Source organism: Gymnoscopelus braueri, assembly GCF_963280865.1.
Source record: "Gymnoscopelus braueri genome assembly, chromosome: 7".
NCBI classification, from domain to species: domain Eukaryota; kingdom Metazoa; phylum Chordata; class Actinopteri; order Myctophiformes; family Myctophidae; genus Gymnoscopelus; species Gymnoscopelus braueri.
In genome coordinates, this window is record NC_137608.1 from 41,556,154 (window position 1) to 41,570,999 (window position 14,846).

The 14,846-nt window shown below is 43.2% G+C and overlaps 1 protein-coding gene across 1 annotated transcript in view; it reads right to left on the reverse strand.

The window, feature by feature from the left end:
* The window catches only part of LOC308089031 (RNA-binding protein Musashi homolog 1-like), a 20,976-nt gene extending 9,084 nt beyond the window's left edge, over positions 1–11,892 (reverse strand). The window contains exons 1-6 of the mRNA XM_080433610.1: positions 11,757–11,892; positions 11,167–11,207; positions 10,482–10,563; positions 10,228–10,312; positions 4,710–4,751; positions 3,940–4,032 (exon numbers count right to left, since the gene is read on the reverse strand). Of these exons, the coding sequence (XP_080289736.1) occupies positions 3,940–4,032; positions 4,710–4,751; positions 10,228–10,312; positions 10,482–10,563; positions 11,167–11,207; positions 11,757–11,815 (402 nt within the window). The 5' untranslated portion in view covers positions 11,816–11,892. The remainder of the gene's footprint in view (positions 1–3,939; positions 4,033–4,709; positions 4,752–10,227; positions 10,313–10,481; positions 10,564–11,166; positions 11,208–11,756) is intronic.
* Between the last annotated feature and the right edge of the window lie 2,954 nt (positions 11,893–14,846).

Sequence of the window (14,846 nt, forward strand, 5' to 3'; positions counted from 1 at the left end):
CGTGATTCTGTCCTGTTATGTCACACTGTGTGCATGTTTGGTTTTTGACCACGCGTTTTGTGTGTGTGTGCGTGTGTGTGTGCACGCATGAGAGGTTGGGTGTGTGTGCTTGTAGACCCCCAAGGGCAGTTTGTCTACAGAAAGGTCAAGGTGAGGCAGAAGGGCCTCCAGCCAGGGTGAATGGGGACCTGTTGGTTGAAGGCCTCTCAAATCACCACTCCTTCCACCCTGACATTTACGTGGCTCCAAACCCAGTCCTCTAGCCATCAAGCTCCCCTTTTACTAATCTAACACAGCGGTTCTCAACGAGGGGTCCGGTGACCCCCCAGGGGGTCCTTGGTGGGGTTCCAGGGTGTCCCAGTTAAATTGATTGATCAAGTTAATCATCACCATTATTCATGTACCAGTAAATACGACTGGAGAACGTTGGAGAATGGCTACTCTGATCAGAGTTTCTCTGTGTTATCTCCCGTCACTAAAGCACATAGACAGTAAAGGGAATTCTGGACCAAATGACAGACCATATTAGGCCAAATTGTGTCCAATAAAATCTTATCAAATCAGCGTCTGTGGCCTAATGCATATCAAATTGAGTATATCTGAGTATACAAATGTAACCAAATGGACCTGTAAGGGTCAGAGTTAAATTAAACCCAATGGAGTTTACTGTATAAGAAATGCAATGGGGCCAGAGAGCTATAATCTACATTTGAGCTGACACTCAATTCTTAATGGTAGGTGTAATCAAAACAACAGCAACAACAATACGGACAGTTGAAGCTGAATGCTCCAATTAAGAGTTAAATTGCATGTTAACGCTCGATATTTCAAACAGTGATCATTTTAATGGCGTACCGCTGGACAATATTCCCCCTTCTCCCCTTTTCCCCCCTTCTCATCTTCTCTGTTATTCTCTCCCCATCACTCTCTCCATCCCTTTGTCCTCAACAGGACAAGGCACAAAAGGTCCACTGAGGCAATCTAATCAGGAACGTCATGGATGGCTGGAGCCTGCATATTCAACGTCCATTCCCTTTATATATAGTATCTCTCGCTCCAAAATTCATCCACAACTTATGACTGGGAGAGGTATGCTAGCTATAGTGAGTTGCAGAAAGAATGTACGGCGCTGCTAATACAGTTGGAAATATCTAGCTGGGAACTTCACTGTCAATAGGAAAAGTTGTTCTCAAGTTCAACTTGTGTTTGCTACAGTATGTGGACCAGCCACCTGTAACTTACTGGTTGCAAACATTTCATGGGTTTTAATGTGTTTATATACTGTATATAGCTGTGTCCATGGCATGCTCAGTACACTACTCTACTGTACAATGTAACATCAGAGTGTCTGCACACTCTCAAAGTTATAATTTGATAAATTAACACTGGGGCCCTACAGTGTGACACATAAGGTCCCGTAAACAAGACGTGTCCGCAGTGAAAGGACATATTTAGGAGATGAGTAATCCTGAGAACTCCAGTATGCAAATAGCTAACTGCTGTATAAACTAACAAATATTTGTCTAGCTTTGTACAATGGCATAATAGCCCCAGTGATCCCCCACACCCCATCTTTGCCCCAGTTCCCTCTCTTACGCTTTCCACCACCCTTCTCTCTCTCTCTCTCTCTCTCTCTCTCTCTCTCAGGCCCTCCCGCTCTCCCCCATGCCTTTTGTCGGCCCATCATCTATTCTCTCCCTCGTGCCTTTCAAAGTCCTTCAGCGTCTTCAGCGGGGAGGCAAAAAATGATCGGGCCTTTCAAAGTCCTTCAGCGTCTTCAGCGGGGAGGCAAAAAAAATGGGCATACAACATCTATTGATATCATTTAAGAACAAACTTCCTTTAGTTAAAAGAAAATGGCGAACCATTAGATATGTAGATAAACCTTTACTGATTCCACAAGCGAAATTCAGTTGTCGTGGCAGTACCGCAGTATGAAACACGAAGGCCAGATACAGAAAAAAAGAGGCACAACTAAGAAAGAAACTGACTAGTATTACAGGGTTTTGGGACTGTTGGTTATATACTTTTATCGTTACTCAACTCAACTCATGAGTTGACCATCTACCCCCCCATACCCCCCTCCTACTGCCCCACACACCCCCTCACCCCCCACAGCCTTCCTTCTTCAACACAAAACCCCTTACCCGCTGAATTACTTAGGGACAATGGGCAGGCCAGGTCACCACGGTAACAGGCCAGAAGGGGGTTGGGGGTAGGAGCAGCTGTTACATCAGATTAATTCAAATTCTGATAATCCCCCCTTCCTCACCACTGCCATACACTCACTACAAAACTTTTCTCCCCTCCCCAAGGTCCCTAACATCGCTGGCTGCTGCAGCGCCGCACCTCTACCGACCTCTCAGCCTCATTCTTCTTCCCCCTTCATACCCTCTCTCTCTCTACCTCTTCTTCTCTCCCTCCTTTTCCCGGCCTCCTCCAAGTAACTACTTAGTTCCCAGGCAGCTCCCGAAGTTCTTCTTGAAAGGGTGAATCAACTACATTGGCATCTGAATGAGAATCATTTTGCTCACCAAGTAAAATAAAAATGCATGGGAATTTTGTCTCGGGTGCCCTTGGCATAGGGACAACATGGTGTCACCCGGCGTTTCACTGCACATACTGACTCGTGAGATAAAAGGGCAGCGCACACAATGTAATGTGACAGCTCAAAACAATACAATGCAACAGACGGTATATACAGTATGCATCACTACATACACTGCAACCCCCATGTACATTCAAGCTACGAAACCACGCAATACGATCAGATGCGCTCAAAATAAATATCACACATTTCCTCTGGTCAACTTCGTTCAGACAAAAGCAGCAACAGCCTCAAGAAGCTACTTATGAATCCCCAGGCTATGATTTTGTAGTTTGTTAAAAAAAACGTCAGAAGATTAAAAACATGGCAGGCTAGTACGCAACGCAGCTGTACCTAATCAAATTAATAATGGGTGTGTCAGATTTGGGTGTGCCCAAAGTCATGGGGTGTGCCTTTGTGCAAGGATAGGACAGTAGTCAACCGTATGGTCAGTGCACATAGACCCCTTATCAGACGACGTCACACTGATAAGGCTGGATTCAAAAGAACCCGACCGCCCATAAGATGCAATGGAAAAGTGGTCACTGCACTCGCATGTAAAAATGCTTGCCATCAAACTTTCAGATACAGTTTTCCTCCCAGTGTGGAGGAGGCAGCCGTAGGTTGTTTACTGTGATCACTCCTTCTTGAAATAATTGATATACTCCTTGGTTTCTGTTTTGTGTAAGCAATAATAGCGATTCTCAAACCAGTTGTCCTCAAAACCCCGCCTCCAGTCGCTGTCACTACCCACGAGACGCACGGAGGGAGCGCTCCTCATGACCAGGGAGCCTCCTCAACGCGTTGTGAGCTTGTGCATCGGCTATTCTCGGCACACAACACCGACTTCAGGGTTCTCCATACATATCTGTCTTAAGACAGACACAATACATATGACTCGGCCCTCTCAACGCCATGTCTAAAGTTGATCGGTCAGACGGCGCTCGAGTTATGCACGAGATGACACACACACACACACACACACACACACACACACACACACACACACACACACACACACACACACACACACACACACACACACACACACGAAACAAATCTGTGCTGCAGCTGTGTTGCTTTCATCACGGTGTACTATAGGGTCAACATGCCAGTTTTTAACCTGAACTGGCATATAAACTACAACCCATTAACCACTTAAACCCTAATACTTCGCTGTATGACAAATAGCTAAAATAGCCAATCTACAATCTCACAACGTGTCACAATGCAATGCATTGTGAGCTGGAAGATCTACTATTTTCTTAATTTATGTAAAAACATGCCCAAAATAGGGGCGCCAGGTTGAAAATGGTTAACACTTCTAGAGTTAAATATAATTTTACACTCACCTTTCCAAACTGGTCAAAGTACTGCTTGACATCCTCTATGGTTGTGGTCACTGACAGACCTCCCACAAAGATCTTCTTAGTTCGAGTCACTAACTGTAAAAAATATCAATTCATGTGTGAATTTCACCTATTTATCATAAGGTAATAAAGTAACCACTTGAACCCTATTTACTTAGTTGATCGGAGTCCCCCCAGGGCTCTATACTAGATCCTCTAGTATTTCTCTCAACACCAAATCTCTTTGCCGATAATAGACAATCTACAAGCTCACAATGTGTCGCAACGCGACGTGTTGTGAGCTGAATAAGCAAATGTGTGTCAGTTTCTAACTTTTGCATCACCTTGCATCATGTTGTTAGCTTGTGTACCAGCTATTTTTGGCAAGTGACACTGTCGTACTACAGAGTATAAACTAGGCTTAACTCTGTGACTCGCTAACAAAAATACCAAATAAATGTCAAGCTTAGTTTGCAGTTAATCTATAAACAAAAGTGGAAACCTGAGTGGAAATCTACTGAGTTTGGATGTGTTTGTGAAACCCCACTCATTTCCAGTATTTCTTCTTCACATATCCTTGACTTTATACGTATATCTACAGTTGTGAAAGTTTATGTTAACACATGATCACATAACAACGCAGTGATGTCAGCAGCAGTCATGTTCATCAGATTACAAGGTTTTAGCCCGGATAGAATGTGAGCTGTTGCACAGAGAGAGACCGACCTGCGCTGAGAAACAGACAGAACTTACAGTAACCCTGTTTCACTCACCTTGGGCTGGGCTCTACGAGGGAACGCAACTTTTGGATCAATCTACAGGACAGAATACAAAGACAGGGAAAAGTCAGTTTAGTCACATGTCTTGGTTCCGATGAATTATCAACTTCGTGTCTTCCATCGGCGTCCTTTCCAGACCTGAGTAAAACTGTCAAAAAAAAAACAAACATATATCCTTTGCTCGTTTTAACCTGCTTGGAGTCCTACGTGGGTGATATTTGTCACAGTAAATATTTGAAATGAAGGAATCCACCTCAATTTAGTAATAACACCTGATTTTAGACTGTTTGAATTGTCCTGATGTGTAAATATCACTAATCTGGCACTCCACACAGGCTAAAACAATTATTTGCAAAAACTATTTGACACAGTTCTCATACTTTCATTTCATGCCTTTTTTCACAGCCCCTCTGTGAAGGCGTAAAATAATGACGTAACACTGCGCACTTGATCAACACGGTAAATCCTCACTTCATCGTCAAAGTAAAGATTTAAAAAATATAGAAATGTCAAGGTATATATATCACATATTATGCTTGCTATGGACCGCTGGGAAATCTAACCACTGAATAATTCTAATCATACCTTTACCACATGACAGAGATAGCTTAAAGGAGTAGTTCACCCAAAACAATGTATAGACTTATTATTTTCTATCATTACACACCCCATGAAGCCTTGAATTCATGGAGATTTTTGTCGCATTCCTGAGACAATAATTTGATGACGGCCGAATCTCCGGTAGGAGACTTGCGGAGTCTCCTACTGACCGATGACTTGGTCATCAGATTATTGGCTTAGGAATGCGACAAAAGACGATTCAAGGCTTCATGGGGTGTGTATTGATAGAAAATAAGTAGTTTTTGGGGTGTACTACTCCTTTAATTGTCATTAAAATATAATTCAATTCATAATCATAAATCATAAATAATTCATCAAATGACATAAGGCCTGATGCCAATTAAGATCAGAAATGAAAACCTCATATCAGATGATCACCTGGTCCAAGTGCCTGGCTGAGACATCTGACCACCAGACCCAGTCTACTCATCTGCTTTTGACAGTGTGTGTGTTGTGTTGTGTTGTGTTGTGTTGTGTTGTGTTGTGTTGTGTTGTGTTGTGTTGTGTTGTGCACTGTATGTGTGTCTGCATGTGCTCTCATGTGGGTTTTGTTTGCTTGCATGCGCGTGCGCAAGTTTGCGTGTACCACACCACATGTGAGCAGCAGCATCTGTGTGCAAAATGCATGAGTGTCCATACGGGCGTGCATGTATGCCAGTGTGCAGGTGGAATGTCTGGGAATGTCTGCAGATCACCCCGCGACCTGCCCCTCGTCACTAAACCATGTGACATGTGATCTCCTGGAATCTCACACAGGCACTACAGTCACAAACACATCTCACCTCCGCAACGAAAGACAGAGAGAGAGAGAGAGAGAGAGAGAGAGAGAGAGAGAGAGAGAGAGAGAGAGAGAGAGAGAGAGAGAGAGAGAGAGAGAGAGAGAGAGAGAGGCGACAGAGGGAGGGAGGGACAGTGTGAGGGAGACAAGGACGGAGGAGAGTGGACGCAGACAGAGGAGTGAGAGCTGTCAATCACACACACACACACTGACGGCAGGTCAACCTCATTTTGTTTGTTTGTGTTTGTTTGTTTTTGCCCTCCTCAGCGCTTGACGGAAATTCAGGTGAAATCAGTATTGAGCGATGATTCATCACACTTATGTTTTCAGCGGATCCTCTGCTCTGCAACGTTTCCGTTTAGAACCACAAAGAAACAAGGTTTAGTTCTAAAATACGATTTGTAATTGTCACACTAGTGCTACTTCATTGTTCATACGGTAATAATCGTTATGCAGTTTGATACACAATGGCCTAAACCATTGCATCCATATGCACTACTGAGCCCAGAAATTCAGATTGGACAGAGAATGACACCATGCCATGAAGATGCATACATAGACAGGCTAAATAACTGGAATTCGTAGACCTCTATATTAGTCTATGCTGTTCTAATAGAGCTAGAGAACATCTAGACTACTCCATACTGTACTGCTGTACATTATTATTATGATTATTATCACGCTAGGAGATGGTGAGACAGTACAGTGCTATGATTAGTCCGTAACCGTAAGAGGGTAGAGTAGAACTAGAGTAGAGAAGCTAGAACCTCTATGGTAAAACGCATGCGTTTACCAGAGTAGGGTACAGTGTTCTACTTGAATAAAAGAGTTGACGTCACTGCAGGTTTTCTAGAGAGCAGAGTGAGAAGACTAGGCTAGACTGGAGTATCAGATGCAGTTCTACTTGTTTAGTTTCTATGTTTGGCTAGACTACTCTGATAGTCACCTCCATGTCACCAACCCTCCTGACGTCCAACACTCCTGTGCACATTCAAAAACAAACAAACGAGACACACACACAAACAAAATCAACATGCGGCAACACACATCCGTGGGGGGAGGAAATTGTGGACATTAAACACACAAAGTGGAGGTGGTGAATCAAAACGGTTTTGTGGAAAGACAAGTTTTATCAACCAAAATGGTGAATAGGCTGAGAGTTCAACTCTATATAATGTAAAGACAGATTTGGTCAAAAGGCACAAATTGTGTGACTTTTACAGGTAAATGCTAGCCCTTTCATTCATATTGTATTACACTTATTACAATGGAGAGAAACAACAAGTTTAACAAGATTTAGAGAGGTCAGAGGTTCTGTTTTAGGGAGAGGCCAACAACTCAAGCCAAGAGCCAACTCCTCTGTGTTCAGAGAGAAGGTAACAGAGAGGCTGAACTTAATACCAAGAGGGGTTTATCAAATCAGGGCAATCCCCGTTGACCAATTACAGCACAGCAACACAACAGTTGGTGAGGTGCACTGCCTGTCACCGCCCTGGCCAGGAACACACTTGCTCCGACACTGATTGGTTGGGACTTAGGCTGGCACACACTCCAAGTAACATATCTGTGACTCAGAAGAACGACCCAAGCTCGTTTCCTCCAATCCTATTAGCTTTCAGATCCATACTAATCACAGATGGGGGGTTATCTTTCCTGCTGTCCATCCCTCCTCCTCCTCCTCCTCCTCCTCCTCCTCCCTGGCCTGCATGATGGCTCTGACAGCAGCAAATGGTTAACGGAGGCAGGGACGACGCAGCCACAGGCCTCCCTGATGTTCTTCTGCATTATGCAACTCAGCGCAGAGGGAACAGAGATCTTTAGTGTGACTTCAAAAGGTTTGAATAGAAACATGATTCCACAAACCTGCACTTTGATTCAACCTCCTGTGCCCCCCCCCCCCCCGCCCCCGACCACCACCACCAATTTCAACAGGAAGCTAGGAGTTGTGAACAGAGAAAGACACCCTGTGGGGTAACTAAGAGAACAAGCACTTGCCTAAATCCCTGTAAAACTTGCCTTCCCATTCAAAGCCAAGGAACAGACAAACCCAGGACTTTTTTTGTATTAACCTTTTAGCCTTAATGTCTGACTGTATACCACGTGCTGTTTACATAAAGTATTCAATCAAAAACAGTCTTTATCTGTCCTAAGCAGACACAATAATACATATCAATACATTTATCTAGATTACTGTAAACGTCCTTCAGTCTCTCCATAGAGCAAAGCTCTCATAATTCTCTTGCCGGAGCAGTTCAGTCAGTCGCAGCATGGCACATTCTTTCTGTTGCCACTGGAGAACTTTTCTCTCCCCACTACTAACAGGATAACCTGTCTGTGAGAGAGGGGGCAGGGAGTGCACTCTGTAAAAAGGCCTACTCTACTCACCATCCAACCCCTGTGGCTGATCACTGAGCTCTCTCCATGCCAAACACACACTTTCTAAGGCCGCCACAGCCCCCGCCCGCACCACAGACACGCCCTAATGCCAGCCACAAGGGGCCCTGCCATGGCTGACAACCAGCACTGGCCCACGGGCTGATGAACGCATAAGTGATCAAATAAAATAAGAAGGTAGAGGAGCACTTATCTACTTTCTTAAAGAACCCTATCTTGTGATTCAGTTGTCTCTTTTATGACATCCACTTTTGGCAATAGTGATTGTTAATGCTAATATTGTAAATGATGCGGATTGTTATCTTCTCTTTGCCTTTGTGTCAGAGCCATTCTTCGAGAATTGTGTGAGTGTGTGTGTGTGTGTGGGGGGGGGGGGTCACTATGGAAACAAACCCCATGGTGAGTTAGTGCCGCCAAACCATGATGGCCCTACTTGTCATGGCTGTTGTGCCTGCAAGTGACACTGGCAGTGGGTCGTTAGAGGAAAACAAATTTAGCATTTGACTTCTCTACCACTTCTACACTGATTGATTTTTCGGACCTCCCTCCAAGTCAAGTTACAGCACTGTAACAACACAAACAAAAATAAATAAAAGCTAGTTTCCTGGTTTTTCATTTTGTCATAATTTTATAATACATTTTCTTCTCTTCTACCGTTTCCTACATCTTCTCCAGTACTTCCATATGGGCCTAGAAGTGACAAGGTGTGCTGTTAAAAACATAAAAGGATGAAGAAAAAGCCTCTGCACATTTCAGTACAGTGAGTAACCCACAGCCATCACCACTCCCACCGAGAAATGGGGGGAACACAGTGGTCCCTATGGTGACCAACGGGCCACATTGTTCCCAGACCAGCCCACATTCATTACTGACAAAAGACACATACACTCGCACTTTAAAATGCAGAGATTTAAGCACATACAACGAATACACTCTCACTAACACTCAAGTACAGTAGTTTCATGCAGGTAAAAGGGAAGCAAAATGTTTGTCACTTTGAGGTTTGTTTGTGTGGTTAATTGTCATGGGATAAATATACTGGGTGGGTGAAATCCAACATGAAGATGACGGGGAATTGGTTTATTGCGTGACTCACTGCTTTTACATCTTGATGGTTTCAGGTTGCAAATGGCCTCATATTGTTCCCATGAAAAACTTTTTTTTTTTGGGTCATGTCTAGCCCTGGGACAAATAACTTCACAGAAAATCCAGGAGGAAAGTTGGAGTCCACTTCAATGAAACCAAATCAAAGATTGGTACTAGTGAGCACAACCCTGCACGGGTCCCCTTGTTTCTATGGAAATTGACACTGAGGCTCCAGCGAAACACTTTGTGGCCTGTTTGGCCACAGAGCGAAGCAGAGTGAAGTGAAGGAGAGCATTCTCCCATGTGTCTCCACTGTCGACTATTTGCATCTGTATTGATAAATGGCTATTTGCATCTATATTGATAAATGGCCACATTTAACACAAAGAATGGAAAATAAACTATGATCACACTATGGTGTCAAGCCAAAAAGAGACCCCCCCAAAAAAATAAAATACAAATAATAATGTTTTTTGGAAATAAGGGGGGGCCGGGGCGCATAGTGGAAATGTTGCAATGTTTACACTAATGCAATGCATTATTCCATCAAATTGCTGTTCAACCAGATGCATACAACATTGAGCTATAGGACTGGGTGGTGGAGGTGGGACGTAATAAACACAGAGAACTCACTGTTTTTGAATCCAGCTCATGCCTGGTTTGGGCCAAAACTTTATCCACACCAGCCTGGTCAACAAAAGTGACAAATCCGAACCCCCTGTAAACATATAAGAGGAAGGAAGGAATCAACGACAGGAGGTGGGGTGGTGGTGATGATGACGAGTAATGATATCATATGAGCAGTGTGGAATCATGGTGGACAGATACACTTTCGGTTACGGCTGGCTGAGAAGCCACCAGGCCTGATGGGTGCACAACTCCCTCACCTCGAGCGCTTAGTAACTGGATCCCGCATCACCATGCACTCCTTCACCTCGCCATACTTGCAGAAATACTCTTTCAACCCCTCTGGAAGAACAAGACATGGAACATAGAGTAAATATATGAACTATTAGCCTACCAGAAAAAAATCATGGAGATAGACAGAACTTATCACTACAGAATAATAATTTCACTCTTTATTTGCCTGTTGGCAAGTTTTTAAGTAGGCCTACAGTGTTTCCTTTTTTCTCAGGGTAGTATCTGATTTGGTTTAAATTGGCAGCTTAACACATTTTAAAAATGCCAGTGTTAAAGGACAAGCTGTTAGGAAAGACACCTTGCAACTCTACAACTGTATAACTGTCTTATTACATTGTTCATTTATCTGGGGTCATTTTCATTGGAATTTAGCTTTCAACTAATGCTGTTGTGTTACATTCTGTTAGCTCAGGGGCCTATCAAATCATGAGCCAGCACTGAATGAGAACTTTTCATTTGAAACTGGTTGAATATTGAAAAGTAATCGAAGGAGAAACAACAACTAAAATAGGGAAACATAGCCTACTCAAGCAAATAAATAAGGAGTAGCCAAAAACTTTAAAGGCAAGGTTGAGTGACTATTAAAAACCACTGTCATCATAGTTCGCATTTATTAATTTTAACTAGAGGATTAAAAAAAAAAAGCCTTACCTTGTGTTGTTTGCCAGCTGAGTCCACCTATGAACATTTTGCTGTAAAAGTAAAAGATTACAGCGTTAAGAACATTAACATGTATTCATAGAGCCAGCAGCAGTTTGAATCACTTGTGTGTCATTTTGAATCCGCGCCATACATATAAACTTAAGAACTTTGCCCATGTTTTCAAACATTTATTCGCAGGCTCTATTTGTGTCAATCCACACGAGGCGATTAAAGAATCCGAAGGTAAGAACGGTCTCTCTATACGAAGGTAAGAACGGTCTCTCTATACGAAGGAAAGAACGGTCTCTATCCGAAGGTAAGAGGAACGCTCTCTATCCGAATGTAAGAACGCTCTCTATCCGAAGGTGTGCAGACACATACAGTCCCTCCGATGCAGCAACGGTAGGCTACCCAAAAAAAGTGTCAACCTGAACCTGAGAGCAGAATCACTATTGTCCCTGTCCTATAGTGTCCTCGCCGGCAAACTGGGGACTTCTCCCGACTCCCAGGTTAGTTTCTGGTTCTGTATGTAATCCGAGGTACCTATAGTTCAGTTGCCTACTAGGGTAGACCGTAGATATAAGCAAGAAAAGTTTTACCAGGGGTCGTGAGGGGAGTCCGCGGAGGACAGGCTACTCTGGCTCCCTTCCGTCTCCATTCCGTGCCCGTGTGTATGTATGTTGTGTGTGTTCCGTTTACTCCGTTAGGCTTTTTTTCCCGTGCCGTGCCGTGCGGGGAAAACAGCGGAGAGTAAGTGAAGTGAAGTGAGTAGTGATGGGGCGGGGGGGTTTGGCCAAGGGTTAGATGATGCACAGAGACTCCACCTCCTCCTCCACTACTCCTCTCATCCTACTTAGGCCACCTCCATCCCCAAGTCTAGAGCAATGGTTCTCTAACTTTTACATTTCAAGGTCTCCTCTTAACTCTGACAGTATACAAATGGAACCAAATGGACCAGTTAGGGTCCATTTGGTTCCATTTGTATACTGTCAGACGTGTAAGGGTTAATTTAGACCCCCCTAAAAGAACCCAGAGAGTCCATAGAATCTACTTTTGAGAACCACTGGTCTAGAGAAGTCGTGTAGTCATTCTACGCTCTATTATATTGCTCTCTTTTCCCCCCTATTGGATGAATATAGCTCATAACTTTTTCAATAGTTTTTAAACAAAACTACATTTACAAATTGTTAATAAAACGTATAAACCCTTTAGGCTTTAGGCATAGGTATACTGTATACTCATTGTGCTTTAAGCTATGTCCCTCAATTGTCCTGGTAGGTTACAGTATGCAATAACTAATTCGTTCCATAGTAGCTTGTAATTAAATTATAAGTACATTGCTTACCAATTCCACTAGAAATGAAGATTTAAAAAAAAAATCTGGAAGAACAGAAGTCAATTTGAATACTGCTTAGATTATGTTATCCATTCTTTATTTGTTTCATATAAATGGACGTGTGCCTTTAGAGATTTTATTTTCATATTAGTGTTAGTGTTGACAGCCCTATCACTGGCATCAATAAGTTGCCTATAATGAGGTGGATTTCTGTCTTAATTCAACTTCCATAGGCCTACTGCAAAACCAACTTATGTAATATGGTATTGCAGGAGGTTAGTGTACTGCACTCAGACATTGCTGGGGTCTTAAGTATTCAATTAGTACCAAAGCCAGCTCTAGCTAATCTCCTTCTCAACACTGGCCCAACATGTGACCTGTTAACCAATGTAAGGCCGATCAATGTGTAGCTCCAGTCATTTGAAGAAGACAATGACAATTTGGACTAAAAGTGGGTGTACATTACAATACTGTAAATGCTCTCCCATAGGTCAGACCTTTGTCCCAATAGGTCAGACCTTTGTTTATGTAGACCTCCATGAGAACAAATTATGCAGTAGGTATTTTACAGTTTCTTTCACAATTCTTGTGAAAGAAATTCATCATTAATGTGATTACATGACAAGCTAATACAAGTACCAAGTATAAACACAATTTGTTATTTTGCAGATTTGAATGAGACTCTTTGTAGGCTACTTTAGGAAATGTTGACTGCTGCCGTCTTATTGATAACGTTTGAAATTCCAAATAAACAACAGCTTTTCTCAAAAGCTAATCCGAGCGGCACACAACGGGTGTAAAAACAGAATAATATTCCCAGATTGCCAACACTGCAACCAGCCAACAGTAGAACAGTAGAAGGACCAAAGCCACATAGACACCTGCTGTGTTTTGCCTGCCACACTCTCTTCCCTCAGCAGATGAACAGATGAGGCTCCGAAAGTGGGACAGGGGCTATTTGGACAGGAATTAAGGGGTGTGTTAAATTTCTGCATGCATGATCAATGGGGTTGAATGGCGGGGTTGAGGGGTAGTGGGGCGGTGGGGTGCACACTAGGCTGAGGCGAAGAGAGAGAGAGGGAGAGAGAGAGAGAGAGAGAGAGAGAGAGAGAGAGAGAGAGAGAGAGAGAGAGAGAGAGAGAGAGAGAGAGAGAGAGAGAGAGAGAGAGAGAGAGAGACCTGCTACCAATGCTTTCACTAATGAGACTGCTGGAGAGACAGCAGGCAGAGAACAATCTCTGTTCTGTCTAATTACCAATCAACATAGCTTTTGAATTCTTTACTGAATTAAAAAAAAACAGGGGGGAAAAAAAGCAAGCAGCCTACTTTTGTATCCCACGTGTGGTCCTTTTCTAATGACAGACCCAGCTTGTACAGTTGTGCAAGCATTAGTCAGAACAGTGTGTGAACAGTTTAAAATCCATACACTGCCCCCTGGCCCTCTTGGTGAGGATTGTCTCCTGAATAGTACAATGGGACTTAATTACAGGTCAGTGGTATGTCTCAGGGAGATAGAGGGAGCACTGTTTCCCTTCCAAATACAGTACAATGCCATCTTCCCAAGGGTAGGGTGGGTAACAAGAGCTCCACACAAAAAGGTGGTGATAGGCTGAACCTGAGAATGGGACAAGGTGATCCATAGAGCAAGAGAGAGAGAGAGAGAGAGAGAGAGAGAGAGAGAGAGAGAGAGAGAGAGAGAGAGAGAGAGAGAGAGAGAGAGAATGAGAGCAAGTGACCAAGAGAGAGAATGAGAGCAGGTTCTAGAGAGAGACTGGGAGATATAGACAGAGAGAGGGAGATAGAGAGAGAGACATGTGTTAGGTCTCAAAGGCTTTCCTCCATTCATGCTGCCCTCTTTCATTTCCAGTCGCACAACTTATCGTCCCCACCAACTCTCTTTTGTCAGAGACAAGAAGAATAGACACAAAGCAAGTCTTTTGGAGATAATCTTGAAATTGCAGTGGAAAAATAATGCATTTTCAGCACAATGGAAAAAACAGGTACTGTAGGATTACAGTACTTACACTAGCCATTACGCAGCCTAATGCTTTATAGGAACAATTCATAATGTGGGTTCAAGCATGTCCATAGTTATACATTACCTGTGTTCACATAGTGGAAAAGGTCAGGAAAGCAATTGGTCTTGTGTTAAAAGCAGCATAAAGTACTTGAAGTTGAACATTAAGATAGCAATAGCTTCCAGTTAGATGTTTGGTACTGCAGGGGAAGAATGTCAACAGGTGGACAGATGCGCAGTAAAATCAATTTTAAAGATGTGTGCAAAGATAGACCTTTAGAGGTCCTTTTTCTACAGCCCTTGCCAAATCCGAAAACATTCGGCGAAGAGGTGTAG